Source organism: Neodiprion virginianus, chromosome 7, assembly GCF_021901495.1.
Source record: "Neodiprion virginianus isolate iyNeoVirg1 chromosome 7, iyNeoVirg1.1, whole genome shotgun sequence".
In the NCBI taxonomy this organism is placed as follows: Eukaryota; Metazoa; Arthropoda; class Insecta; order Hymenoptera; family Diprionidae; genus Neodiprion; species Neodiprion virginianus.
The window spans coordinates 18973164-18999909 of NC_060883.1; the positions used below are offsets into that span (position 1 = coordinate 18973164).

General features: G+C 37.3%; 2 protein-coding genes across 8 annotated transcripts in view; one reads left to right on the forward strand and one right to left on the reverse strand.

The window, feature by feature from the left end:
* Positions 1 to 1540: 1540 nt before the first annotated feature.
* Positions 1541 to 23494, reverse strand: LOC124308464 (glucose-6-phosphate 1-epimerase). The gene is made up of 6 exons (XM_046771196.1): positions 23353 to 23494; positions 22156 to 22207; positions 6929 to 6987; positions 5990 to 6327; positions 5583 to 5891; positions 1541 to 5000 (listed from the first exon to the last, which is right to left on the reverse strand). Exons 1-6 carry the CDS (start codon positions 23420 to 23422, stop codon positions 4992 to 4994), a joined length of 837 nt encoding a protein of 278 aa, XP_046627152.1. The 5' UTR covers positions 23423 to 23494; the 3' UTR covers positions 1541 to 4991.
* A 1117-nt stretch (positions 23495 to 24611) lies between these two features.
* LOC124308468 (FERM domain-containing protein 5) overlaps positions 24612 to 26746 on the forward strand; it is a 43430-nt gene continuing 41295 nt past the window's right edge. For 4 of the 7 annotated variants that reach the window (XM_046771205.1, XM_046771209.1, XM_046771207.1 and 1 more), the window contains exon 1: positions 24615 to 25196. In XM_046771205.1, the coding sequence (XP_046627161.1) occupies positions 25101 to 25196 (96 nt within the window). In that variant the 5' untranslated portion in view covers positions 24615 to 25100. Of the gene's footprint in view, positions 25197 to 26746 lie in introns of all 7 variants that reach the window. The other 3 variants (XM_046771211.1, XM_046771210.1, XM_046771206.1) reach the window with 3 other exon arrangements.

The window sequence follows — 26746 nt, forward strand, 5'->3', positions numbered from 1 at the left end:
TTATGTTTTGAAAATAATGACCCGCAGGTGGGAATCAGCGAGACTTAGCTCGGGCCAAAAACATGAAAAAGGCTGCAAAGAAATCTGCCGCAGAACAGGAGAGCAACAAGGGTCTAACCCTCGAGCAACGCAAACAACGGTACAATTTTTCTTCCATTATTCTTCTAAAATTAGTTTCAAAACAACAAGTTCTCAGACTTCATAAGTCTGCGAAGCCATGCTCAAGAGAAAAATTTGTAATATGAATGATTTACTGATGCAGTTCTGCATTGTTTCCAAATATTTTTTCATCGTTGTACCGCTCGACTTGTTATTCTTTTTTTTCTTTTTTTTTGATATAAATGTTACTTCTGATATTTAAATGAATAATTGTTAATTGTATTGTTACAGTGATGCCGACCGAATGAGAGAAAAGCAATCGAAAAAGCAGCCAGCTGATGGGAAGGTGCAACAAGGGGCGAGTTAATTAACCGGGTCGTAGATAATACCAAGATTCAAATATTAACAGAGTTATAAGTAAGTCAATCTCATATTATAAAAACGACAAGTAAAAGAGAAAAGAAAAAAAAATATCAAATAACGAAAAGCACAAAAAAGAAAGAAAGTTTTTGAAATACTGAGAATACAAACAGCCTCCTAATAATAAAAAACACCACTTTGCCTACTACATTATCTGAGTACATTATTATTACTATTATTACTATTATCATTAACTATGAATAATCACCTGCGAAAAGCATGCAGTGATAGAACCGCAATATTGTTGTTTAAACGATTTCACGGTTAGTTATGGTTTAATTTATATGATACTCTCGCCTATGTGATGTACGTATTTACATGCACATGCACACGTTCTAGTTCTGCGTGATAATAATCCAGCAAGACGTTATATTACATTTAAACGGTGAGGTAATTGCAGAATGTATTGTTATATAATATTAAATCGCATGTAACATGTATATTGTTGTAGTTGATCGCGATGAAAAATCAATTTTCCAAAAGTCATTTCAAATAAATTCAATTTATGCTGTATGATGACAGAAAATATTGAGTATCAACTTCTGTGTCAGCCTTGATCTTCATTAGTGATTACTATTCAAGAACTAATAGCTCTGTTTTGTAATCACAAACTTTTCACCAACCGTTTCAATCTCCATTATTCTCAAAGTATGGAAATCTTTGATTGATTTCGATAAGATTCCAATTTCAAAAAATTTTCGCTTCAATCCCCTCAACATTGAACTGCCCCAGTTTTGTCGTTGATAAACTCTGATTAACAGAATTTCAATCAGGTTGAGTTCATTCAATACATTCATTCATATTTGAGCAATGAGTAGCTGTCTTCATGAATAAATAATTTCCATGTAACGAATAGTTGCATAGTTTTTAATTTCTACGCGGAACTCCTCAATTACTAACACGTTCTTATCATTATTGTGCTGATTGAGTGGAGTAAGGATTATGGTGTTATACAACAGTAAACACTGAAAATTAGTAAACAGTTTCTCACGTAATGTTTTTTTTTTTTTTTTTTATTGCACTTTCCCAAAGTACATTTAATCAACATATTCATTAATCATTTACAATATCGTGATGGAATTTTTTTTCTTTTTTTTAAGTTTAATTTGTATACCATACTAATATGCTATGGTATGGTAATGTGTAAATGCATTGTTTATTACGAAGGATCGCCGTATTTTATAAGCTTTCAATTCTTAGCAAATTTGAATAACAAAAGGAACGTTACATTCGCGACTAAGTACGCGCATATAATCGGATTCTCATTTCGTCCTTCGTGGAAGATCGTTGAGTTTTACTTCGTTGTAAATATATGTATATATTATAATCCGCTGACGTGGGAAAGAAAACGTGATAATGATAATAATAATAATAATCATAATTAAGAGCAACAGTTGGAAAGAAGAATTACATTATTTCTCTTGTATTAAAATTGTTTAAAATATTGTCTAGCCTCTAAAGACCAAAAACCCTTATCAAATATTTCATTATTTTATTCATTTTTCGTTACTCTTTTGTCTACTAAATACTACGTAGCTAACGGTAATGAAATTTATTGCTATAACTCTTACGAATTGCTTAATCAATCACTCGGGTCTATATCCGTACTTTCTGTATTACATATGCATATCCATATATATATATATACATATATATATATATATATATACATGCATGTATACAAAACGTACCCAAGCATAGGTATATTTCCTTCGTGTCGATTTTTCTTTCGTTTGTCTCTTTTATTTTACGTTTTTTCATACTACTTCACCAGACCTTTCACTTATAATACGTAATATTATAAACATACGCCAGAAATTATTACGTTTGTAGGTCAAACGTTAACTTTTACGTTTTTTTTTTCTTATTATGTGAGTATACAAACTAACCGAGGAACTTTGGCGATATATTAGAGAATGGGAATGAAAGAAAGAAAAATAAATTGGAACCCTAAAGTGTAAGAAAAAGATTCTTTTCACATACGCTCTATAGGACTAATTTTTCGCGTTTAAAAAAGGAACAGGGTGCGTCTCATCGTATACATTATTATTTTTAACGTATCCTGTTTCATCCACGAAATTAAGGCATCCGAACTACTAATGTCTTATTAATTGACGGTCCCTTCGCGGAAGATGGACGATCGCATATTATTGTTATTTATAATCTAAAAATCATTTTTTTTTTTTCTTTTTGAACACATGAATAAAATAATCGAACAATTTTATTAAATGAAATTTAGTTCATAACTGGGGGAAACGTTTGTCTCAGCTTTCAACATACAGTAAGTATAATTTTGTTAGTAAAATTCTTTGAACGACGTGTAATCTTGTTGAGAGAGTCTCTTGTTTCAACGATATGAGAAAACGATAGATCGAATTCTTCTAATTACACGTCTAACAGTACGGAAAATGGCACTCTTTGAACGAGTTTTCTCTGTATTTCGTTTCGCTAATAATTGAGCACAGCCGCTATCACCAACTGCTGCAGATTGCTTACGTTCTTTATATATATATATGTGTGTATACATATATATATATTTTTTTCAATAAAAAATACATTCATCATAAAATTAGGATAAGAAAAACTTATTGAATTTTTCAACATGGTACGTATGATTCACGTATGCAATAATCTCATGTTCGTTCTTTACTATTTACCTAATTTGATAAACGAACCTTTACGGTAAAAGGTAAAATCGTTGTTAAATCTGTTGTTAATCGTATACTTGTTGCCAGTTTAACTGTGTTACTTGTTTTTTTTCCATTTGTAATTTATATTTTATTTCATATCATTAATTATATTCACCAATATATATATTCTCTTGCTGGCCTAGATTTGAAGAAGAGAGTATTAGATCGTAACTTCAGGGGAACAAGAAAACCGGTCGCTAATAAATTTGTCAAACTGACGGTTTATAACTCCTATTATAAAAATTATTCACTATACGTACAAGTTTGCGTAGTTTAAAAAAGAGTTAATTCCTTCTATTTATAGTATTATATATATTATTATAGCACCATAAATGTATCATATTGTGTTGTTTGCAGATGATCGACCAGTTTTTCCACCTTATAAACAATTTTTTAATATGCATATTATCGTGGTAGATAGATATCGAAAAAGAAAGATTGAAAATTGCTAGTTATTTTCTTTCATCTTTATCTCTAAGAAAAAGAAAACCATCTCTATATATTGAATTTAAAGTTGTCTTCCTTCCTTTCTTTTTGCTCGAATGCGGAAGAAACATTTCATACACCCGGAAACGTGTTTTATAGTGATGATAAAAGGTGATAATATAATATTAACAGTCAACCTTGTATCGCATCTCCTTTTTTGTTCTGTGGATATACAACATTGTGTGATCTACGTATGTATATATTTCTAATGGAATGGTATATTTTGTACGTTGAGATAGACGGCAATATGTACTTGTTACAAAATAGAAATTTCATCTTTTTCGTCGGTGACAAAAGCGGGAAAAAAAATAATATCCTAGCGAAATTTTTACTTAGCGGGAATGCATTCAAAGTAACGAATTATAGTACGTGTAAGCAAACGTAACATGTATGCGAACATTTATCCTTTTTTTTTTTTTCGTGTTGGAACTCTGGAATTGCTATCAACGCGCATAATAAGTGTAAAATACATTGTGGGTTATCAATTACCTTAATTTAATTACTCGTTATTTATACTAGAATTAATTTTAGAATCGACCAACGTACATATTTCGAAAAACGCTTTTTTTTTCAATCTATATGCCCAACTAACCGACGTCACCGGTACTCTGCTAAACCATTTTATAATTTATCTACGCTATTTCATGCTCCCTTTCTTCCTTCTTTCTCCATTTCTCTATTTATACATTATTAAACCTGCTCACCCCTATATTTTTGTAAGAGTGATTTGCGCGTCGCAGCTTCGTTTATGAATATATATATAAACCGAAAAATACGTCGCATCATTAAAATCAGATTGTTCCTAACAAATGGAACGCATATTTTATTACTGAATTGAATCTTGAAAATAATCAATACTGAATAATTTGGCAAGTTGATGAGAAATACGAATTTGTAAACTTACGAGTAGGAGTTAAAACTTTGATATCTCATAATTTCATCGCAAGTCATTCTATGAACAGCGCATCATTAAAGTTTTTTTTGCATATCAACTTGCTGGCAAGAATAACAGTTAGATATGATGAACCTAACTTTTTATAGTAAAAAGTCTCTCACACATGGCTTATCGTTGTTTATACGGTTGGATATTCAGAGGTTTAGAGTACATATCGAGCAATGTCGAGCGTTACAGTGTCTCTCTCGACATAGCTGTGGTGGCGATGGTCCTGGTTCGAACTCCGCTTGGTAGGGCCAAAGGCTGTTTTCCGTTTCCGAGAGCCAAACATGCGATGCAATGGCTCTGGTCGACGTTACCGGAAGCGAGGAACTGGGCCCGTTTGATGGTCCGTTCTCCGCTCACATCACCTATGCAAGAAAATTACAGAGGATATTATCAACGAGAATGAAAAGTTGTGAAGTTGACGATACTCGTTTGGGTCATTCTGTTTACAAAAGGCGACGGGCAGTCAGTTTCCAAATTGAGAATATGAAATAAACCCACCATTGATGTGATGTCACATGTTTTAAATTGCCGTTAGGTCATTTAGATCACCTCTTTTAATCTGAATATAATTTAACGACCAGCGAAAGTGATCATTAATCGAATAAACCCAGATCATGTTGATGTGAATTCTAGATTTTCACATTTTTCCGGTTACAACTCAGGATTTGGACTTTGGAAAACAGATTAAGGATCTTTTTGGTGTCGTGTAAAACTGAAAGATTCTCTGGCAGGACTCGTCTTTCGAAGATAGCAAGACACTAGCAGGCTTATAGAATGCTTGGTCAAGACATTTTGTACGATAATGCGTTTTTGGGAGTGAATATTGAGTCTGAATTTGTACCTGAATGTGTCATGGTTTCACCGCTGAAATTTGTCGAATCATGATATTACACCGTGCCTTTTTTGAAAGTTGACGAGAGTCGCAGAAGACGAATTCAACTTACCTGTAGAATTTGGCTAGCCTCAAAGGCGGTCCCTGGCAACAGCATAACGGGACTGCTGACATGTCCACTTTCGACGCATATCATATTTGGAAATTCATCGTCACCAAAGTCAGGAATGTCTCGAGCCTTGTCCTGCCACGGATTCCAAACCACCGTGTCCGGGAAGTTGTATTTTTGAACTCTCATCTTCCTGCCGGAGACGACGTTGGTGATTATGTGTTCCGGCTGTGTGTTTTGGTAGATTCTATCCGTCCATTCGCAAATGGTAACGACATCCCTGCCTTCTTGAAATATTTGATTGTCCCTTGTCTGAAAATTATACATGTAATGTTAACGTGAATGCGAATGAAAATTTCAGGCCTTTCTTCTCAAGCTTATAGCGATGGACATCGGTGGATATGTCAAACCTTGTCGATGAACGTGCATCCGTGCAGTCCGGTCACTTGACACCGCCTTACATCTGGGACCTTGAAGTACGTGTGGAGAAGTAAATTGAAGCTGAAGGTGTGCTCCTTGCTGGGATTGTAGACCCCGATGTTGAAGTGGAGCTCCTTTTCCCGCAGTATCAGCCTGTACGTAACCCTGAACGGATAGTTCCACATTGAGCGTGTGAACTCACTGTCCATTACTGAAAATATCGCTTCCATATCACCGCTTGGCAGACGTTCTGGTGACTTTTCAAGATTCCAACGAACGATCCTAGCGAATCCATGACCTGGACCGAACGTCCACGCTCCAAATTGGGCTGCGAATTTATATAAGATTAACAATTATTCACTGAGATTGGAAGGCATAATGTTAGAAACTGTTGGAAAAAACTGCTAGTTTGATGTTGCGAGGACAATGAAAGGAAACATTACAGACAAGTTTTATCAATCGGAGATTTGTTTTCCAAATGATGAGAAAATAGGATTCTCAGGAAATAGATGGTCATACAATTCGAAGCTGAATGAGTGTACCGAACACTGAAATGCTAACATAAAAACTTCACGGCAGAGACCTGGATTGTGAAAAAAGTCTTACGTGCGACAAATTGAAGCTACTGTAAAACGTATTCATGTTCCACTGTGCAAATGAAACTCGTAATTAACTTCGTGATCTCGTTATACAACGTTATGAGACGATTAATCTTGACAAAAAATCATTTCAAAGGACGTACAAACCATTAACATCAGGGACTTCCATCCATCCATCCATCCATCATTGAAAATAATAATTGTAACATGATTTTGGTAATATTATTGCGATGTTTAAGTTCAGTAATTAAATTTCTAAAAATGTTGGGGATATCGAGCCCGCTGCAAACGTGATTATAAATCGTAAAAACACGATAAATTTATACTTACGAAATACGAATGGAATCCCGCCTCTGATCGCCTTCTTCCCATCGAAAACAGCTTGCTTACTGAAACAAAAATAATGAGAATTATCTTCGTTTTAGTCGTTCGAGCCTTGATTGTCATTAGCTAATTGGAATAGCTTTTGGATTGCAATTAATCACTAGAACGAGGGTGAGAGGTTTCGTCTCTTAATCGCAGAGCAAATCGCCCCGTCGAAGGCTGAGAGAAAATCTAAAGAAATCTAATTCTGAAAGAGATTAATCTCGAATTCTGATCGAAATCTCTTTACATACAGCGAGCATCAAAGAAGCTCTGGTTCTCCGATCCTGACGCAATTTTATTCACTGCTTTCCCGCTGATCGTGAGGCGGAACAGGTGGTGCTCGATGAAAACTTAATAATGGATTTTCTCGATCTTATGGGTTTTGTGGCCGCCTGTACTAGAGACTCTTCTTCACGCCTCGACGATCGGCTCCGCATTACTCCCCATTGCGCAAATTCCTTCATTGTCATCGCATCCGCTGCACGTGCCAGCAAAGTGTGAATACACCGAAAACATTGTTGCTTTTCGAGCAAATAACTCGATCTCAAGGAAACGGAAGACTAATCGATGAAAAGCGACTATCGTCAAAGTTTAAACAAGCGGCTTTGCCTCTCTTCCAAAGCTAGAGATTCCAAGGATCCATTATAGTCCATGAAGGAGCATTCTTATGTTTCAACTGCGACTTAGATTTGCTTTTAACATAACACACCAGCCCTAAAGTGTTAGCAAGGGCAAGTGGACTCGACTTTCCACTCTCAACGCTCTAAGGACCCTATGCGACAGGTTTGAATAATGATCCTTCCAGTGTCCATTCGCACTGTCCAATGTGCCATGCATCAACTTCCAGACGTTATCATCAGCTCGACCATCGGCGCTGTTGCAGCCTCGGGCAGAAATCTGAGTGTTTGTACCAGTGAAATAACATTGAAAAGAATGAAAAGTGAAGCATTTCACACGATCAGGTATTGAAGATGACTCGAGATTGAAACTGATCGTGGAGTAGTTCGTATTATATACACGTCCAGAGAAACGGTGTAAAGAAGCCGATTTATAGAGAGGCAGGGTTGCATTGCCGATGGATGGGATAAATTATTCACGAATTTCGTCGGGGGATATTTGAAACCTGAGGAACTCACGTCGGGTTTCGGAGTTGGTATACCGATCGCAAATGATGGTTATAGCCTGTTCAAGCCTGTGCAAAGTGTAAGAGGAAGGGTAGAGTAGTTATACAGAGTGGAAGAGTGGATGGTGTGCATGTACACACACGGAGGCATACACACACGCAGGAAGCTGCGGGGAGGAAAGGAGGCAAGAAGAGAAGAGAGGAGAGGAGAGGAGAGGAGAGGAGAGGAGAGGAGAGGTGACGAGGGGAACGAAGGGGCAGAGAAAGGGAGGCTGTGCCAGTGGCTGATGCTGATGCTGATGCCCAGCAAAAACCGTCTCTGCTGTCTGCCGAGCTTTTTGTGGGCGCCGCAGTTTCCAACCACCATCGACCAAGCCGGAGCTGAAGCCGGAGCTGGAGCCAGAGTCTGCAGCACCAGCAGCGTTAACCGGAGAATATTTCTTGGGAGTGCAGAGTGAAGAAACGAAATCTGTCCAGTTTAAAAGAAGGCCATTTCGTCATGCGGGAGTTTCGTCATAGCTGCAAGGTGTACGAATATGGTTGACCAATTTGTAGAACTTGCTTAGAATTATTCCGAGTTTTTTATTTACGCTTAAAATTTAGTATCTTCTCGGAGGTTAAAAATCGACCTTTCAAGTCGCCATGTTATAGCAAGAATAATCCTGAATGTTGTCAGATTATTCTCGATGATTCTCTTCAAGATGGAAAGGATTCTTTAAGGTTGAGATCGTCTTCGGACTCGGAACCGCTGAATATATCGATGATGAATTTATACTGGTCGGATCACGAAGTGAGGTGGAATAAAAAACGTTTAGTCATTCGTTGATACGAACAAAATGAAACCATGGGACGGTACCACAAAAATTCTACTAGATCAGCAGAAGTAGCCCCGATCACAAAAAGCCCCCATTTCGTTACTGTCACTTTTGTTAAACCTTTTTCGAGCTCATTTTCGGATGGAAAACTAACTAACGATGAGCAAACATACCCGGATAATCACCTAGGCTGTTTGGATTCTCTGATTTGAATGTGGGGGACGGCGTTGGTGGCGTTGGAAATATCGCTATTCGATGACGTTGTGAATGATGGGCATGCATGCTTTTCAAGTGTTCACAGTAAACTCCGGACTTTAAATGTACACATCACAGATTGTACACACTTATATCTGTATGAGAGGAAGCGTACTATTTTGATGGAGTTCGCTAATGCGAAATCGATATTTGGGGGACATACATCGGCCCACCATGGTCTCGGTCCGCAGATCACACGCGGGTTAGCCGCAGCCCTATACCATCATTTCCGATTGCTTTAGTTAGAAAACTTGTTCGAAATTCTAATTTTATGGCTCAGTGGTCAACTTTTCTCTATGCATCACTTCCGTTTACTCAGCGGAAATTTTTTCGATTTGCAACACTGACGACACCTTGTTCTGGGACTTTTCGAACTTTTTTTTATTCGTGTTCTGCGGATCTCGTATATCAGAAATTTAAGGCACATTGCATCATCCATGATTATTATAGACCGTTAGAGCAAATATTTCAATTTTAGACTCCAAATTTAAAACAGTGGTGATTCCATGCTTCATTCGGAATTTGAAACGCAACTGTATCAGGAATAGGAAGTGTTACGTTGAATGATGATGAAGTTAGTAACGTCGACACAACAAAACGATGAAAGGAAAATCATTACTTTGTACCGTCAAAATGTTAATGCTGTATTGTAGTTTACCATCTTCAAAAAATCATGAAGCAAGTTCTCTAAAGAAACAAAACACTATCGCAGTAACGTCACAGACATCATCGCCAGCACTTTCATTAACCATAGTCCACTGTCTAATGAGCTAGCTGATTATGTCTAACACTGAAGAGTCAGTACATTTCAGTCCACTGCTCGGTCGGTGAGTTTCCTCAAAATCCTGTTACCGAAAGATCGATCGAATGGAATACAGAATCTAGTGGTAACATCAGCCGAAAGACTTCGGTACTTCAACCTATTTCGAAGTCTGTCTGAACTTTAAAAACGATTCATTTTATCTTCGGTATTGTACTACAAACGCCAAAACGCTGTTAGTTCACAGACATCCAGTATATCTGTTCCGGATATCAAAGATTAACCATTGAGTACCCGAGCAGTTGAAAATTGGAGTACAGCACGATTCGGCAATATTGAATGTCTACGACAACAAGCCAGAGTGACAATGAAAATAGCTTCACATAATTTCTGACAGCAGATTACCGAATGTTGTTCACCAATGAATCAGAGGGATTGGGCATGCTGAACCTGAATCAGAATCCATGATTTCTGTGACGCAGACCGAGGAAAAATCGGTTTTCAGTTCCTGACACACCTTACTTCCTTGCATCGTGAGACACTGTATGTAATCCGTGATTTCGGAAGTGAAGTTATACCAAACCTGCAGGATCAGTACCCTAATTGCTGTATGAAGAGAAATACCAGATTAAACCAAAGGGTGGAAATCCGATTTCCAGACTTTAGCGAAGAAGAAGAAGAACGGACGGTGGTTTGCTCTCCTCTCCTCTCCTTCCCTCCATCTCATCTCGGTATAAATAGGTCTGGTTCTTGTTCTGCTTAGTTAAACAAAGTTCTGTGCTATAGCGTCGTTGGAGTCGGTGGTCGGGACGGGATGGATACGAGGGTGTGCTGCAGGTTTCGACGAACCTAACCTGACGCAGTCGCCGGCGTTCAAGCCTGGGGATAACGCAAAAACTCCTCTGCGGTCGTCGAGCTGCTCCGGGGTGCTTGCACCGGCTCTCAAGACCTTATGCATACATGTATTGTTTATACGCCCCGCTCCCTTAGCACGGTTCAACGCATAGGTGTATAAGTTGTACCAACACCCCAACGACGCCGATTATACAGTATCCTTGGGGTGTTCCTGAATTACCTCCACAAGTCAAGAATGGTTTCGCAGTTTTATTGGTCTATAAGTCGAACCGCACCTTTGAATCTGGTAAACTGTACCAACTGTATTATGAACTCTGTTTGACAGTAAATTTGAAAGGTATTCCAAAATTTCGAACAACGAATAAGAACTTCTACGAGCAACAGCAACTTGACTCGAGTTAAGTTTTGGATAACAAAGGTTAGGACAATTTTTGTGAAAACAAAAAACGATCCATTTTTTCATTAAAACACCTCAACATAGGTTGACAAATACTTTACCAATGTTTCGTTGTTCAAAATTTGACTCGTGTTACATTGTTGCTGCACGCAGGGGCTCGATTTTTATCTCATCTGTTCAGGTATTCTGATCCTGGATTTAAACACTACGATATACGAGTGTTGTTACTAAATTTTTGATCGGTAGGTAGGTACTAATCGAAAGCAACTCATGTTTCGATACAATTAATCCTGCTAAAAGCAGACACAAAAGTAAGAAATAATTGTGAAAACAGACGCGTGTCACAAAGTGTCCGTTTCTCGTACCTTCCTGCATGCGATACAGCTGCAATCACCTGCTGCAACATCGTAATCGTTGTCAGAGAGTCAACCGAGCCGCGGTTGAGGATATAACAATTCCTCAAGAATTCTTGCAGCATATAAAGCAGCCCACGCGACCACTTATCAACTTACATTATACGATATAACGTTGTAAACTGACAAAGGGCCGCTAAATCAGCTCATATCACCGCCTTAACTCGTATCATAGCTTTCGTTGGATATTATTATGTACGGAAATTATATCGCTGCTCGGGACTGACTCGTTGTTTCTACAACGATAACGCATAAAAACGTCTGCTGTGCATTCGTGTGTGAATTGAACGATAATTGCATGTTGCCATTTCTGCGCCAATGTTGAACATTTGGCTAAATTCATTAATGTAGAAAATTGAACAATTGGTAAACGTGAAGAAAAAAATAAATAAAAATTGATACCAAACTGGACGATCTCACAATTCGTGACTCGAAAAATTGATGAAAAATGACAAAAATTTTAGTAATGAATTGGTCGTTGTATAGAAAATTCAGGGCAGCTATAAAACCTGAAATTTGTAAATCCCCGACGTTTCCTTATTTCTAATAGAATATTGAACACGAATTGTCGTAAAACGCATCGAAGAATTCCGGTGTTTCAGGATTCTAATATCAGCATTTAATTTCGTCTTCGGGGTTATTAAAAATTATTACAAAAATTGCAAGGACACTTTTAGTGAAAATGACACATTTGTGCACATGGACTGACTGATGGACGGCCATTTTAATAAGTATAATGTGAACTTTTTCGTCTCTCGGTAAAGTATCCAAACTTTGGGAAATTCCAATTATCGTAACAAGCGTGGAGAATATATAAATAAATTAAATCCTCGCGTAAATTCTAGATGCTTGACGATAGGTATATTTATAAACAATACCGCAACAACAATATCCTTATATGGTAGCGTAATACCTTAAAAAAATAAATAAATAAAAAATATAGAAATATAAGAAACCAAAGACGATTGTAAATCAGGAAAATAAAACTGTTCCTATTTCTGAGCATTTCTCTGTTCCATTATCGTCGATTTGTTTAATTTTTTTTTTTCAATTTTTCCGTGTCGTTTCTTCGGATTTAAAACGTCCCCTTTTTGCCGGTGAACAATAGTGAGAATCGATTCCTAGAGCGAATTGATCGATGCCTGCATACCTATACAACAAATTCAGATCGACTTGAAGTCAGGGCGTAACAACCGGGGCGAGCATAATAATTAGTCACGCTCGTAAAACTCGACAGTTTTTTTTTTTTTTTACTTTTTTTTTACCGTCGCTTCTTTTATCCTTAGCAGCAGAAAGGTACGTACGGTCGGATAAAAAATAGGAAAGGAATCTTCGGTGAATTTATCCATATAGATACACAGTACACATGTACAGAGGATCGATGTCGTCTCTTCTTTTCCCCCTTTTTTCTCTTCTTCTTCTTCTTCTTTTTCTTCTTCAGTTTTCTTCGCTCGATCCATCGATCCAAATTTTTTCCCCCCATCTCTTCTCGTTGGGGTCAATTAAGAATCGATCGTCGAACCGATTTTTCACCGTTTTCAGGTAAACACGTAAATTTCACGAAAAAGTTACATTCTAAATCCCTGATTCTCATTCTTTTTTCTCCTTTAAATTCTAACAGTGAAACAATTAATTATCAATATTTCACTGAATTTTTCGAAAATCTTGCAACAGCTTATTCATCGTGAATTTTGAAGAGTTATAGAATTTGTTTCCTTTCTTGCTTTTGTTGGAATGAATCTTGAACAGTACTTTGTTGGATAATGTGGTGATAGTTTTGGACGTCTTTTAAAAGTGAAACTTTTTTGCACATCTTATTTGTTAGTTTTGTTTCCTCTTCTTCTATCTTAATTTTGCAAATATCCAATCGTTTCTGAAACGTTTTCAGGTTCTTTTATTCGAAAAAATGGATTTTTGCCATTTTCGAATGACCGGAGGAGTTGAATTTTCAAAATAACGTACGCGTTTTGCTCTATTACGATTCACCGAATTTCACAAAATTCCGAAGTTGCGAAATATCGATATTTCTTGAAAATATTGCATCGTTCCGTCAACATTCCGGACTTTATAACCTCAAACTTCTGATTTCTGCAACCTTTTCGCATCCTTCCATCAATTCCATGTTCCAGTGCGCGCACTCTGGCGGAATTTTCGTGAAGCGTTGCGAACAGTGTCGCCAACTTGGATGTTTTACCCCTAAATTTAGGGGGGGAAATAATTGCGATTGGGTTGTTTTCAAGGGAGAAAAATGTTTAGAGATTTTTTAGGGACTTGACAAATTTTGCTCCGAGACAGAAAAAAAATTTATTATTGAATTACATAAAATTTTTTCCCCATGAATATGAATATTAAATTTGTTACTCTATTTTTTTAAATATCTTACGATAGGTACGATATCTGGTGGTGAACCGCATAAAGCCCAATCAGTTTACAGTCACCTGATCAGCTTCACAGTTGTTCAACACAACTTTTTTTTTTTTAATCGATGTTGTTAATAATTAGTTACTTTTTTTTTTTTAAATAATTTTGTAAAATACTTGCCTACACTAGCTCCAAAATCTAGATATTAGAATAGAATCGTACATTTCCTACCTATGTCATATTTTTCAACATTTGTCCAATTTAGGGGTTTTAGTTTTATTTTAGGGATTTTAGAAATACTTCTCAGGGGGAAGAAAAATTCGTTTGTTGGCGACACTGGTTGCGATGTTCGAAAATCGCGCGTCACCCGTTACATCACGTTATACCCTATATATATACCCTTTTCTACGCGTTTGTGTGTATGGTTATACACGCGGCTCTCTCGCCGGGTCCTGCACACAATCGACTAATGATTTCAGTGGCTGCGGACGTTTTTGCCGACATTCTACAGCATTCCCATTCAGCTGGATACCGCCGCTGGTTAAGCTTGTGCTCTGTTGCTGTTGCTGATGCTACCGAGAGACTTTGTTCGAACGTGATTCGTACCCGAGAAGCCGGAGGCTACGGAGACCGATCTCTGACCGTCGTAGCTTCGCGAATTATATACACGTCTGGCTGTCACGGTCAAATCAGCTTTCCCTCCTTATTCTGTCTAATTGTAAGTTTATCGTCGACTTGCGCGTTGCGTTCTTGCAACAAAGTTAAAAAAAAATGCCGTTTTTTTTTTTTTCCTTAATTTTTTCGTCAGAGATGAAAAGAAGATAAAGTCGAGCGTGAAAAATAAAAAAATCAAACAGAAAAATTGGAGGAGGGTTAAAAAAATCATTCGTACGTACGTTATATTAACGTTCATAATTAATTGAAAAATTCCATTTCATTTTAGTGACTAGAAAATTATGGTACACTGGGTATCGTTACATCGATTGTTCGAATATTATTTGAATTGTAAGATGAAGCGACGATAATTTTGTGCGATTATAGTTGCCGGTGATACATTTACCGGTAATAGCAACGCGAAATCAGTTTGTTTGGTTTACTATATATTCTCTTTCTTTCAACTAAACAAGGCCTTGAAATCAATTTATTGCTACACCAACGTCAAATCGCCGCAATAGTTATCGAGAAGATATCGTGCGAATGACCATCATCAATAACAATGGTGATATCAGATTTTCTGGTTTCACAAGCTACAAAACTCACGTTTCATTATACACCCAGCGCTATATACACAGAGTGATTATATAACACGGCCGAATGGTCCGTCGTGCGACAGAATGTAATGCGCATGCGCTAAAATTCGAGAGCAGTTGTTCGTCAGGGCAGCCAACCGTCGTAAATCCAGACGACAGTTCGCCGCGATCTATTTAACCTGAAAAACGTTGACAGCTATCGGTGTTGAGCACAACTGCCGATTAAAACTGTCAAAATTTTTGAGGTTCCGGTCCTGACGGTTGGCCACCCTGGCAAACAACTACTCTCAGATTTTAGCGCATGCGCATTACGTCGTAACAGACGACGGGCCATTCGGCCGTTACATAATCATTCGGTAACGAAGAATGACGACTGGAAATGTATTTCGATGTTGAAAATTAATGCATTTATCAGATTTCCGCGTCGTTTGAAAATTGTGCTTTTCAACCCCTGCCGTAGATTAATTTCAAGCTTGAAACTGCAGACTGCAGGGACGTGATCCAAGCGAAGAATCCGAATCCTCAAAGTTTCTCTCTCATTTCTCTCTAGAGAATGGGGGGCACGGGCAAAAACTATTCGAGCAACGGCTGCTGCAGTGCATCATTAGGTGCATTTCTCGTCTCTCTTCATCCGCCCCCCCCCCCCTCCCCCCAACCCTTCGTCATCGCCCTACCATCCCTTCCTTTCAACAGCCCATCCCTCCTTCCTCCTTCCTCCACTTTCCTTTATCTTTCCTCTTGCCATCCGTTACCTGCTGCAACACTTCGTTGACCTGGGATTTTCCACGCGAGTTCTGTGGTGGTTTGCTTCCCCTATTTTACAGCGGATACCCCGGTCCAGAATACACTCTGCTAACCGGCCCTCTATATAAGACCCGCCCGAATATTACCCAAAGGGTGCATCGACTCGAGTAAAGGCTAAGAGAATTTGTGCAGCTTTGATTTCGGATTTTTCTCACCCCCTTTTCACCGCATTTTCATTGTCCAGGTGGTAAAATTTGTAGAGTTTCAATTTCCTCGATTTCAACAGACTCGAAATTCAGCCTTTCTTCACCGTCGTGATTTTTGACAAGACGCGGTAGAAAAATAATAAAATACGGAGTGGAAAATCTGAAATTTTTTGGTAAACTATTAATACAGCATCAAAAAACATAGATTTTGTAAAATCAACTTCTTCAGCTATTCTAAAGGTGAAAAATAGTAATTTTTGTTTCAACGTTTCGATACATCAATGTTACTGTCTTCAGCCTCGTAACATTTTCGTCTAATTTTCGTCGTTTCTTTTGAACGGTATTTCGTATAATTATCAAAAAGTGAACAATTTTATGGCGTTATACATATTTTCAAATCAATTGGAATCGATACAAGTATATCCAATCAATTAAATCTCTATCGTATCGCGAAATGAAGACGAGCCAAACTGCTATACTGTTAAAAATTTGAATCCGTGTATTTTCAGAGTTTCCACCAACTTCGGTTTATGAAATTTCCCTGAATCTGTCAGATTTTCCAGATAAAAATCTAGAATCGTGTAATTTTTGTAAACGTCTGTAATTTTGCGCCCGTTCGAAATTCACATAACGAACAAAAATATCATCAATTGTATACAAATTATATTTCACATATATTAAAGTCTTTGTACTTCACTTACGGGAAACTTTTCAATCCAAAAGGCATACACAAGATTCAACCTACGTCAAGTATTATATTTTTGAAAATTATAAAAATATAACGTTCAAACTTAAATCTTTCCAGTAATTAGATAAATTCCACCGACTTCTTCAGGATTTAAACTTCCAGTCATTTGCAACTCCGGTTTTTTCGTATTTTCACAGGCAGAGTGGAAGAATGTCTGATTTTGTACCATGGCCAACGAAAAGAAAGAAAAAAAAATCCCAGATTTTATCTAAAACCAAGTTCCATTTCTTTTTTTCTAATCGTGTTTTTTGATTTCTTTCCAACATTATTTTTTTTTTATGTCGCTTTGTCTTAACTCCGCGGAGACGAGACGAAATCCTGCATGTCGGAATAACAAGACGTATTGTAATTCGTATAACGAAAGATATAATGGATGCGTGAACCTCGTCGCGGTGTTATTCCAGTTTCAGTTAACGACGGAGTTTGATGCCACATGGCTCGTGTTACACTCGCTCCGTCCCGAAGGATGATCTATGAGAATAGGCGCGACCCTTCGGAGAAACACCGGAGGCCCTGACCGGGGAGTTTGCGTGTTTAGAATCCCTCCGAAAGTTTCTCGCTCGCTTTCCAAAAAGTCGCGTCCTTACGTCACGAGCTGAATTATATTGCTGGTGATATTTATCCGCGTCTCTTTCTTCATCGTGTCCACAATTCGTTACGTACTAATTTTCCCTTTTGTGTGTATTACGAGGTCTTACCGAGGGGTGTGGAACGGGAGAAAAGAGAGAAAGAGAAAAAAAAAGAATTAAATAAATAAAAAACAAAAAACAAACTGCAAATGAGGGTTCAAATGTAGGATTAGAAAATGGAACGGCCGCAGTAACGAGTTTTCGAAAACACGAAATAAAATTGCAATATTTAACAAATCGAAATGTGGAAAGGTAAAGGATAGAAAACCAGAATATCAAAGCATTGGAACTCCGACGTTTCTGTTGCTTGGCTTTTTATTCATTGACTTTTCTACGAATTTAAGTTTTTTTTTTTTTTTTTCTTTCATCTTTTTGCAAATTTGACGTCGCTATCCTTTTATTTTCTCAAACGAATATCGAATTTCTTGCTTCTTTTAACGATTGCCGAGCAATAAAATGGCCCGTTGGCGTTTTTTTGAATTACTTTTTTATTCTCGTTTTCTGCATGTCAAAATTTCGCTCGTGCCAATTGAAAACGACAAAAACGTTATAGAATCTCGTTTTGCTGTGAATATGAAGAAATATTCGTTGCGATATAATTATTATAATCACCATTTCTGCAGATACAAGGACAGTTAATTTGTACAGTTGAATTCGAGCTGTGATAGTTTAATTTATTGCAAATACGTAACCCAACCGAGGTGTTTTTTGTTGTTGTTTTTTTTTTTTTGTTATTTTTTGTTATTTTTGTCTGTAGGTCGTTTTCAACTGTGGAAAATTATTCAGGCGTGAGCGACCTTTCGCTGAACTTTTGACACAAGAAATAAGACAATGAGAGTTGAAGGATCGTAATTAAGGATGGAGTATCAAACGTACAGTATAGCTACAAAAACAAGTTGAAAACAATAACATTACGAAACAAAAGTTCAAATGTGCGGAAGGTTGAAAGTTAGGCGTGGCCAACTATTCAAACAATTATATATCATCCTGACGCACAAGTTATCATCAAAATAACATAGAATTTTCAGTGATGCGAACATTCAAATTCGTAGAATGATTAAAATGTAGAAATAGTCCAAGTATAAAAAATTGACGATACAGAAAGTTGAAGCATAGAAAGGTAAAATCCAGAAATGTCGAAACGTAGAACGACAAGATCTACAATCTGTAGGTACTCGATTCTACACTGTTAAAATAAATTCTGAAGATTCTACATATTGGCATTTTATATTCTAACCTTTTTTATTTATTTATTTATTTTTTTGATATATCTTTTCTATGCGTTGGCTTTCTACATATTTCAATTCTTAAAAAATTAAATTTTCACCTCTTTAAATGTTCGATATTACGGCCCTTATAATCATTCTACTTCTTGACTTCAACCCGTCGGTTCTTTTGTTGTCGATCGATCGTGAAACACATTTCAAAACTGTCCTCCAGATATCTTCATACCTACAGTTTTAACATCCGGCGGAAGGGTCCTAACCGCTACTTCAATCGTAAGTATGTGTATATGGGGCATTCCACGCCACTTTAACATTTACAATTTCTTTTATTGGCGAAATGGAGAAAAAAAAAACTGCTAAAAATTTGAAAAAAATTTCAAATATCCAACGTGACATATAAAAATGTTTCAGTAACCATCCGTAGTAAAATGACTTCCGCTTCTTATTTTTTTAACGTTCTTTTCCAGATAAAACTTGAAAACAGTAAGAAGGGAAAATCGGCCCGCTCCGAGTTCGAACCTAAATATTTTTATACCTGACAGAGGATATATCAGAATTTTTTCAAATTTCTGATTTTGGTCGTTCGATAAAATAGTTTCTAAAATTTTTTATAAAATTCAAATTGACACGAGAAAAAAAAAACCAAGTACCTTTCAAAGTGAGAACAATCATAGAAAAAATCGCGTAAAATTCCAGGCAGAATTGGCGTGGAATGCCCCATATACACGTGTATACATACACATACATAATACGAGATGATTGGTCTCGGAGGCAAATGCTGCGGCCTTAAGGTCCCTCGCAGGGACAGAAGGGAGGGGAAAAAAGGGGCCCGGGGGCCCCGACTGCCGCTTCCCAATGTCGAGACGTAGACCGCGAGTACGGAGGTATACCAGCTACGTACATACGTATCGCAGTGTTAACCGCTGCCCCCCCCCCCCCCCCCCCCGTTTCTTCCCTCCTTTTTTCGCTCTACTTTTTGTTTTTCGTTCCTTTTTCCGCCGTCCATAAGTATACCAGGGTATATATACATATGTGTATGTATATATATATAGGAAAAAAGGAACGGCGGCGGACGAACGCTCTCTTTAAAAATCTCCCCACCTTCACCGCCATCATCTCGTCCTCTTCGTCCTCGTATTTCGTCGTCTCGATACTCGAGGAAACAGAACGCAACGCGTTACTCATGCGGTTAGGTTACGTGCTTCACACAGATCATGCGTGCCAACTGGAACTTCTTTGCCACGTTCTCTGCGCGTTGTTTCGATTACACGTGCTTTTATGATATGTTATGGACATCAATCACGCGTTTAGATCCTTAACTTTGATACTTATTTATGTGGGGCATTCCACGATAAATCAGTAGCACATTTTTATAGTTGGTGACGATGAATCTGAGACGGCTAATTTTTTACACCAGACATTTATGTTGGCAATACTGAGAAACCTACAGCGCCATAGTCGGCGGAGCAACAAACTCAATCTCAATGAACGTACCGTAACCCACGTTCAACACGCTGTGTTGCCAACATAACTGTCTGGTGTAAAAAATTAGCCGTCTCAGATTCATTGTCCCCAAGTGTACCTCCTCGTCATGTTCGATTTTAATCATTTTTTAGTATGATGTTCATAGCGATAGAAAAAGGTCTCGAAATATTTTTCACTTTAATTTTTTCAACCACTGGTGAAATTTGAAGAGAATCGAAATAACCGAGTCCGAAAATGCCATTGTATGAAATCATAAAAAATTCCCACAGCTTCTATAATTTGAAATTTGATTTGCAAGCACCACGCTGGTAATGGGGTCTCAATATTTAGTATTTTTTCCCCAAGTTTGTAGTTTTTTCATGTCAAAATACGTTTTTTTTTTTTTTTTTCTACTACATCCCGATCTAAACAGATCACGGAATCGTGAAAGTAATGTGATTCTGCAATCTATTTAAATAGAGGCATATAAAAAAAAAAAAAATAAGCAAACGCAGTTCCGAAATGGAAAAACTAAAAATTTGCGACAAATGTAGTAAATATTGAGCTCCCATTATCGTTTGCTGCTCAAAAATCACATTTTGAATCATAGAATCGGAACGAATTGTTTTAAAGATTTTTAAAACTGGTGTTTTCGTAATTGGTTTTGCGATTTTGTATAAATTTCACCAGTGGCTGAAGAAGATCTGAAAAAATTCTCGAGACCCTTTTAGATTAGTAAGAAAATTATACTAAAAAATGATCACAATTGAAGCGGGTGAGGTACATGGGTTGCTAATTTTTACAGGGAATACCCCATATACATACACGCGATTGTATATCACACGCGCGAAATACTATACATATTTATTTTTCACTTAACTCGTAGTGTCTTTCTTATCTTATTCACTTTTTTTCTTTTTTCTTTCGTCATATCTTATCTATCTTCTATATTTTTTATATACCTATTGACACAGTTGCTTTGTACCTGCGAAAAATTATTTATACTTGTGTAATTTTCCACGTTCTCGGGATCGAAAAACGTTGTCATTCCAACTTTCGTCGTCTAAATTAACGATATCGCATTGATAATGTTTCAATTTCGTTGTTGCGTGGTTAATTTCTTTTTTTTTTTTTTTGTTTGCTTTATGATATTTTTTACGTCGAGTACCAAATACTGTGATACAAACAAATATGAAAGTAAGAAGCGTTTGGATGGGTTTAAATTCGAGCATCGTGACGTCATTATGCGGGACTAACATGTAATAAAATGGCCGGATTTGTATAAATATTCAAATACACACGTCTGTTAACATTCTGCTAAAAACGTGGCTTAATCCAAATATAATCCTTACAAAAACTGTTAATCCAATTTCGTACAATTAATGAACGTGGGTAAGAGGCAGGTCTTTTTTTTAAACACATTTGCATCGTTTTCTACCGGGTGAGATTTCGTGAGAGAAGAAAGACATGAAGCAAATAAGAAAAAATATAAAATAAAAATCGTGTTACAGCGACTTTTATTTTCCGTATGATAAGACGAAAAATACGAATGGCGAATGAAAGAATGAAAATATATAGTAGGTAGGGGTAACTAGAAGAAGTGTAAAAAAAAAAAAAAAAAAAAAAAAGACGGCGTAACGATGAACAGCCTTTTACATGCATCGATGATCACGAGTAACTTCGGAAAAAAAACTATTGAACGACCTGAAACTCATCTCGAGTTTAATATGTCTGTCATCTGGTCACGCGTTTTTTCTGTCGAATTCTTCTTCGAACACTCGCGCGTTTACAAAACGGCGGGGAAAAACAGAAATTAAAACACCGATCGTGATGCATGGTATAAAACGATTTAAAAATGTCGTGTTTTTCGATATCCTGTGGATGAAATTATAAAAATTGGGAATACGCGTCACGAGGATAATAAATCGGTAATAAATTAACTCACCTGACGAATAGCTGTTCCTGATTGTTGACTCGCCAGGAGACCACGGTAGCTCCTGAAATTATAAATAAAAGTTATACAATAGTTGGTTTCAATTTTTTTTTTTTTTTTTTTTTCCCCAATCCTTCAACCCGTTTCTGTACAATCTTATTATTAATTTCTCATTGAAAGCCTCGCGGAGCGGTTAGCAATCAACCTTGTCAGTAATTATCACTCATAGCGCTTGCATGTGTGTGTTTAGAATTTAAGAGGACACGTGAAGGATATTCTGCATTTGTATTTCGCATCATGTATCTTCAATTGTTCGAATTAGCTCAACAATTTCTGTTTTACGTTATATGTATGTGAAAAATTCATCGCCTATCATGAGTGCGTAAACTAAATTCCGTGTATCATTTTCTGTCAACTATTTACAAGCGATTAAATCTACCGCGATGATCGAGATCGAGTTTTATTCTACGTGTATAATCGAGTTTCTCATCTATACTTTTCCCATCTTTCCTTGGTTGGGAAAAACAAAAGAACACGGTCTAGAACAATAAAACAAAAAAAAACAAAACACAAACACCACACAGATCACAGAAGAAGTAAACTTCGCGAGTAACGGATATTGAAGATAAACGACATGTGAGTAAAAAAACGAAATCAAAGATAAAAAAACCTCGTGTAATTGTGACATAATTATTCCGCAATAGAAAATGCGTAAAGGACACTTGAACTGTTGTATATTATGCATTTATGTACAGAGCTTCGCCGTATCAGAAACGATCACTGTTCCATTCCCATTGCGATAGTCATTTCTCTGCCGTGATTCCGTAGCACCGATTAAAACGGAGCACACTTAATATCGCCAAGTTTCTCTTATTTTATGTTTTCATTGGTAAACTTTACATGGGTAACTAGATACATTTTTTTCGAATTTGCGAGCCGACGTACAGCCGTTTGGTGCGATTTTGAAAAATCCTAACCTTAAAAAAAAAAAAAAAAAAAAAAAAACCAATAAAATAACAAAACAAACGAAACGAACACTTTATTCACTCGGAGAAGGCAAAAAATGATCCCTTATATCAGACAAATTAAGAAAGATGATGGGGAATGGATAAATGAGAAAATTATCAGCGGAAACCAGGGGAAAAAAAAAGTAAACCTAATAATAAAAAAAACGCTACGTATTTCTATAACAATAGGATAAACACACACCGTGTAGATTAATCGTGCAGGTGGTATTGTTCCCTCGGTCGAGTACCACGACGCTTGTAGCCGCTGCCATGTTTGAATCGTGAATGCGAGCTGTCGACCGCTCGACGACCTAACGGCCACGGAAACGCACCCAAGGCAACCGGCTCCCCCCCTCTTTTTCCACGCGTCGTACGTCATGAGTCACCTTTCGCCGTGCCCCCGCCGCAATGCGAAGAGTGCATCCGCGATCTTTGTATTTTTGTACAGTAGCGCCATCTTCAGAATCCAACCGAGTAGAGGAGCACCGCATACTTACCTTACGAGTTTACCTGCTCAGTCGGTATGACAGTTTTTACTTAGTGATTGTGGATTTTGATTCTTTGTAGTGATTTAATTTTAAGTAACTGAGTAGGCGGTATCTATAAGTTCTTACGTTATTTTATTTCAGGAGATTTTCTGTTACATTACATTTACTATTTTTCGGCGGGGGTGGGGTCGTCATAGTCGGTAATGTCGAATCTACGAGCAATTTAGATTGCACACATACTTACGTTTGTTTTATCTTCCGTCGAAGTTTGCTATTTCAAAATTTGAGTAACTATGTTCTACTGAAGAGATTAATGGTAACCTACCGACTTTTTGAATGAATAGCCACTAAGTATGCATTTAGCAACACCAGCATGGTTAAGTGAGATAATACCGGTATCAATACCTCTTCCATTTCCCCTTTCAGACGATCAAAAATATGCACGGTTATCCAGGAAACGCCTACAGACGTTTTCTTTCATCAACAGAGACCACCAAAACGTTAAGATTACCGACTAGGACTTCGATTCCGTCGGACCCTGAACCAGCACGAACAATTGCCCAGGACTGGCTCTCTTTAGTAGGACATGGTTAATCAATTTTAATTTCGTAGTTTAGCCATGTTTGTCTTCCATCAGAGTTTGTTCTTTCAAGCAAGCAAGCTTCGCAGTTCTATGGCTTGAGGCGACCTCCGAGTTTTATCCTACCGACTCGCCCAGTTGTAATCAGACATCGAGTAACCATATTCCAAAGAAATAGAGCCAGCCTAATGGAAGTTGACGATGTGACATTGCCAATCAATTAGTCTCGCTCTCTTCAGAATCAAAACATCAATCTCTCAAAACTCAACAATAGTTTGAAACTTCGCGGTCAGTCAGTTCGAGTTCGAGTTCCTCTTCCAGCGTTCCGCGGTTCGAACGTTCGAGCTTCGATTGTTTCGGTTCACGGTTTCCGTCGTTCCACGGGTCAATCGGTATTCCTTACGACGAGTGGTCGAGCCTGGCTATACCGCGGGTACTGGGGTGACTGCAAACGGGCCCGAAACCTGCCTCACGATCAGTGATGTCTCGGTGTGTTTTGTCGAGACGACAGCGGCGACGACCACGACGAGACGAGGACGGAACGTAGTAGTCATACCGCATTCGCCGATAAGTAGCGAGGTGAACATCGAGTGCGGCGCAGGGAGGATAGTAAAAACAAACGAGCGTCAGCGACGAGCAAATGTTTTCAAAAATAGGGCGACGGAAAGGCGTGTAAAGTAAGAGAATTTGAAGAGAAGAGAAGGGAAGAAAAAACAAAACACGGAGAGAAACCGCGGCCGATAGTCGGTTTTTTTTTTCTTTGTTTTTTTTTTTCTATTTTTTTCCTTCACATCCCCCTTCTTTATTCAAGCCAGTGTGTGGTGCTGTGGGGTGAGGGATGAGGGACAGGGGGATATTGCCGACAAAGATTTGAGACTAGAAATGTTGAAGTTTGGAAGCAAAAACGACGTGACAGTGGTGCATCGGGCCACTATTCGCCTTTTGGATGACACCGAGATTATACAGTGCGATTTTCAGGTAAGTTTCTTCATCCCTTAGACTTACCAGGCTGAAGTTAGTAACGTAACTACGTTACCGTATCGAAACGTTCAAAGAGATATTACCATTTTGCGCCCTTAGAATAATTTTTTGAATTTACTAAATCTCTGTTTTTTCATGCTTTATTAAAGGTTTCCTAAAATTCAGGGAAACCGAAAATTCCAAAGCAACTATTTTTTTTTATTTTTATTTTTTATTTTTACAAGTCGCGTTAATGCAATAACGTTACAAACTTCAGCCTCGGTGGTTTATTCTAACAGACCTGAAGGTACGAAAACGTTTCAAAGCTGTTATTTTTTTTTTTTTTACCGTATCCGGTTACTATGTACTCCGAAATTCGAATGGTTGTTCGATATTTGAAATTGAGGTTTGGATGTTTTTTCTTTTATGCCGCGATGTCATCCAGATCATCTGACTAAGCTAATTCAACACAGAAATTTGTTGTTTTTCTGTGGATGTATAAACACTAACGTGGGTTGTGATACACTTGGAATACTTTTCAAGCTGTGCAATTTAACATATTTTGTTACGCGATTGAAAAATAAATTCGTATATTGTCTTGTAAAATAGAATTTATTTCCTTAATTACGGTGAAAATGTTATTGTAACTATTTTTTTCCTCTGAAAATTCATTGTATTTTTTCCATGAAAATAGAAAAGTATGAAAATAAAAATAAAGGCAGAGTTTCCTCAAATGAAATTGCATGAGTATAATCCTCGATCTTCGATTTATTTATTCTACAATTAATCGTGAAGATCTGTTGGTTATTTAAAACTTTCTCAGAATCGAGTAAAAAAAAATCAATCGATCATAGAAGATGTTTGAAAAAAACATCGATACTACAAATCACTATCCGGTATTTTTTTTTTTTTGTTTTTCCTACTAAAAATATAAAATTCGTTGCGAGGTGTATAATGAATAATAAATTGTATCGATTTATTGTAATGCATTATAGTACAATTCTATGTACAATAATCACACCAAGCAATCAATTATTCTCGCCTTGAATTATGCTCCCGTGCTAAATTTCCATAGAATCGTTGCTGAGCGATATTCGCAATTCCAATGAGAAGATCGAAGATCGAATTGTATCGCGAATCGATGTATAAACGACGTCGTGCGTATTAAATAAGAAGAAAAAAAAAAAAAAAAACGCGCAGCGCGCATTATGCCGGATGCATTATACATGTAAATGTATCTGAATATTGTTCGGTGTACAAGAAACGAGGGGGAAAAGAAAAAGATAAAGAAGAAGATGTAGAAAGAATGGAAATCGTCAAATGCGTATCAAAGCCCGAATTGAATATTTCGTAGGTACGGTAATTTTTCCAAAAGGAAAAGGGTGAAAGAAAAACAAAAAATGGAATAGAAAACTAAAAACGACAAACATGGTACGTTCAACGTGACGGAGCAGGAAATTCTAGCGCTTTGTTAATGCGAGAAAAATATTTCGATATCAAAGCCGTAAATTTAATCATACAACGATTCTTCGATTTCAAAGCAGAAATAATTTAGTTACATTTTTATA

Coding starts and splice junctions, on each gene's coding strand:
- LOC124308464 (XM_046771196.1), bottom strand. CDS start 23,422: ATGGCAGCGGCTACAAGCGTCGTGGTACTCGACCGAGGGAACAATACC. Junction 6,328..6,928: donor CGGGATTCCATTCGTATTTC/GTAAGTATAAAT, acceptor ATAAATTCGCAG/CCCAATTTGGAGCGTGGACG. Junction 5,892..5,989: donor GATGCACGTTCATCGACAAG/GTTTGACATATC, acceptor TATAATTTTCAG/ACAAGGGACAATCAAATATT.